The sequence below is a fragment of the Sapajus apella genome, unplaced genomic scaffold (genome assembly GCF_009761245.1).
Source record: "Sapajus apella isolate SASKATOON/1434 unplaced genomic scaffold, GSC_monkey_1.0 scaffold5475, whole genome shotgun sequence".
Taxonomy (NCBI): Eukaryota; Metazoa; Chordata; class Mammalia; order Primates; family Cebidae; genus Sapajus; species Sapajus apella.
Window position 1 is genome coordinate 1 of NW_022442399.1, and position 2,862 is coordinate 2,862.

General features: G+C 33.3%; 1 protein-coding gene across 1 annotated transcript; it reads left to right on the forward strand.

The window, feature by feature from the left end:
* Positions 1-216: 216 nt before the first annotated feature.
* LOC116547917 (beta-casein-like) lies at positions 217-2,433 on the forward strand (the record flags this gene model as incomplete). The annotated part of the gene is made up of 3 exons (XM_032273673.1): positions 217-768; positions 1,352-1,392; positions 2,096-2,433. Coding segments are annotated over 2 exons (558 nt in total), but the record flags the coding sequence as incomplete, so codon positions are not given.
* Positions 2,434-2,862: the final 429 nt, after the last annotated feature.

The window sequence follows — 2,862 nt, forward strand, 5'->3', positions numbered from 1 at the left end:
AGTTACTCATAAAGTGAGTGGATTAAAATCTTTTAACAAACATTTTATTCATTTTTCTTCACATGACTCAAGATAATTTCTTAATCAAAATAAGTGAAAGATTTTCTTCCTCTCTTTTCACTCACTTATCACTGTCTAAAGAGAGAAATCAGTTCATTATGAATGGTAATTATAGCTGAATCAAGGACCTGAACGATTCTTTTTCCTTCTTTCCAGGATGAACACCAAGATAAAATCCAGTCCTCTTTCCAGCCACAGCCTCTAATCTATCCATTCGTTGAGCCTATCCCCTACCCTTTCTTTCCACAAAGCATTCTGCCTCTTGCTCAGCCTGCTGTGGTGCTACCTGTCCCTCAGCCTGAAATAATGGAAGTCTCTAAAGCTAAAGACACTGTCTATACTAAGAACAAAGTGATGCCCATCCTTAAATCTCCAGCGATGCCCGTTTTTCACCCTCAACTCCTGAAACTCACTGCTCTTGAAAATCTGCATCTTCCTCTGCCTCTGTTCCAGCCCATGATGCACCAGGTCCCTCAGCCTATTCCTCAAACTCTTGCACTTCCTCCTCAGACTCCTGTGCTTCCTCCTCAGCCCCTGTGGTCTGTTTCTCAGCCCAAAGTCCAGCCCATCCCTCAGCAAGTGGTGCCCTACCCTCAGAGAGATGTGCCTGCTGCAGCCTTTTTGGTCAATCAAGAACTTTTACTTGACCCCACCCACCAGATCTACCCTGTGTCTCAGCCATTTGCCCCAGTTCAGAAGCCCATTAGTGTAAGTCCAAATTTACTGACTTTGCTGTTTCGTTTGAGATGTGTATGTGATGGTAGAATGAAAGAATAAATGTACAGTAAATGAATTTTTTAAAAAAAGTATAGTTAAGTGATCCTTAATGCCTACCTATACAATAGAACCTCCTGGAGAAATATTCCGTTGCAAATCCCAGTGCCTATGCCTACCAAGAGATTCTGATATAATTGTTCTGGTTTTCTGTGTAGAGGAAACTGAGTGTTGGGGAAAACAAAACAAAACAAAACAAAAAAACACTATTGGATGAATTCTGATTTAATTAATCTGTTGAGAATTCTCATTTAGATAAAGTAATTAAGGCTTACAAAAGCTGGAATTAAATTTAATAATATTATTGAATTGGGAACAAAAATGCTAAAAAAAGTTCTATCATTTCCCTTGTGCACATCTGTTTCACACATGCTCTACTTCACATTTTGCTTTTGCTATAAATATATATAAAGTCAAAAGATTGAGATGCTTATTTCTCTACTTACAACATTCTTAAGCAAGTTTCCTTACCAAGAGGTCAATTATTGATATATTTGTATTTGTTTATTTTTTTAAGGTCTAAGAGGATTTCAAAGTTAATGTTCCCTCCTCATTTTGGTAAGTTTTGGGAGTTTGGAGATTAAATTGATCATTTTTACACATGATGTCGTTTTACATTTAGTTATCCTAGAGAAGTCCAAGGTAGTGAAAATTCCATACATGCAAGAAATTTTTTAAATTAATTATCACCTTATTTTCAATGGTTGACTATCACTTACTGAACTGAAATTATCTTTTGCATTTCAAATAACTTTAATTTTATTTATGTACACCTGACAGACTTGACTGGCTTGCTTTCAAGGGCCTGTATACTTACATTTGATTATCATTATTTTTAGGAAAAACAGAATATGTGTCTTAATTTATTTTTATGGAAATTCATTTGCATTTTTGTCAAAAACCTACTTGCATTTTTATTCCTAACCTCGCCTTCATAAGCTTTGTAGTTACTTAAAATTGTCGTTTAATTCATGAGTCAAAATTACTCAAAGTGTAAAGGTTAAAAAGAGGAGAGGATAGCATTGCAATGTTAAGATACAAAGACTTTTGTGATTATGAAAGAATAGAAATTTTACAGAAACAATTTCATGTTAGCTAACATTTAGCTATATACAATCTTTATATGCCTCCAGACTACAACAAAATACATTTGTAATAAAATTTCTTTTGTGAATTAGTCACACCAAAGTTAAAAAGGAAGATAGATGAATAGTCACATATTATAACACAACTAATCATATATTTGCTCTCTACTTCACAGAATTGACTGAGACTGGAAATGTGACGTCTTTTCCATCTTTGTATTATATTATCCCAAATTAAGTATGTTTGAATGAATTTACATGAAAAAATGGAGCTTTATTTCTTTATTTATTTAATATATTATATGTCATTCATTTAATTTGCATTTTGACTCATGAACTGCTTACATTTTCCGAATATTAATTCAACTAGTACCACAGAAGTTCAGTATTCATTAGGAAATGCTACAAACATATCAAAATATGCATAAAAATTGTTTCTGTGGGTTGTGCTTATTATTATTTCTTTAAGGGTCTATTTCCTTTCCAGTCATTTCAATAAATTATCCTGAAGCATATTTAAGTTGTTCTGTCTTTTTTTTTCTAACCAAGTTGGTCTCTTTAATGTTAACTTTGAGTTGTTATTAATGTTCAAAATAATCTTGGAAGAATGCTTTGAAATTAGAACGTTTTGAAATGAATATTAAAAGATACGAAAAAGTGGAAGATAAAAAGGATGGTTTTATACCCCATTTGCTATAGAACGTTTTGGTTTATGTCTATTTTTCCAGTGTCATTATTGTAGCTATGCGTTTCACTTTCAAAATGATCCAGCATTAGATGTTAAATTTTGTGGCGACCCTGGGAAAAAAGTTTTAAATGTGAAATCTGAAACATAACTTGCCAGAGGGTGACTATGTAATGCTGTAAGAGCTTTCATTCCAGGTGGATAAAGTAGTCAGTGCAAAGAATTTTACTGAAGTTTTGATCACATATTAGAAACATG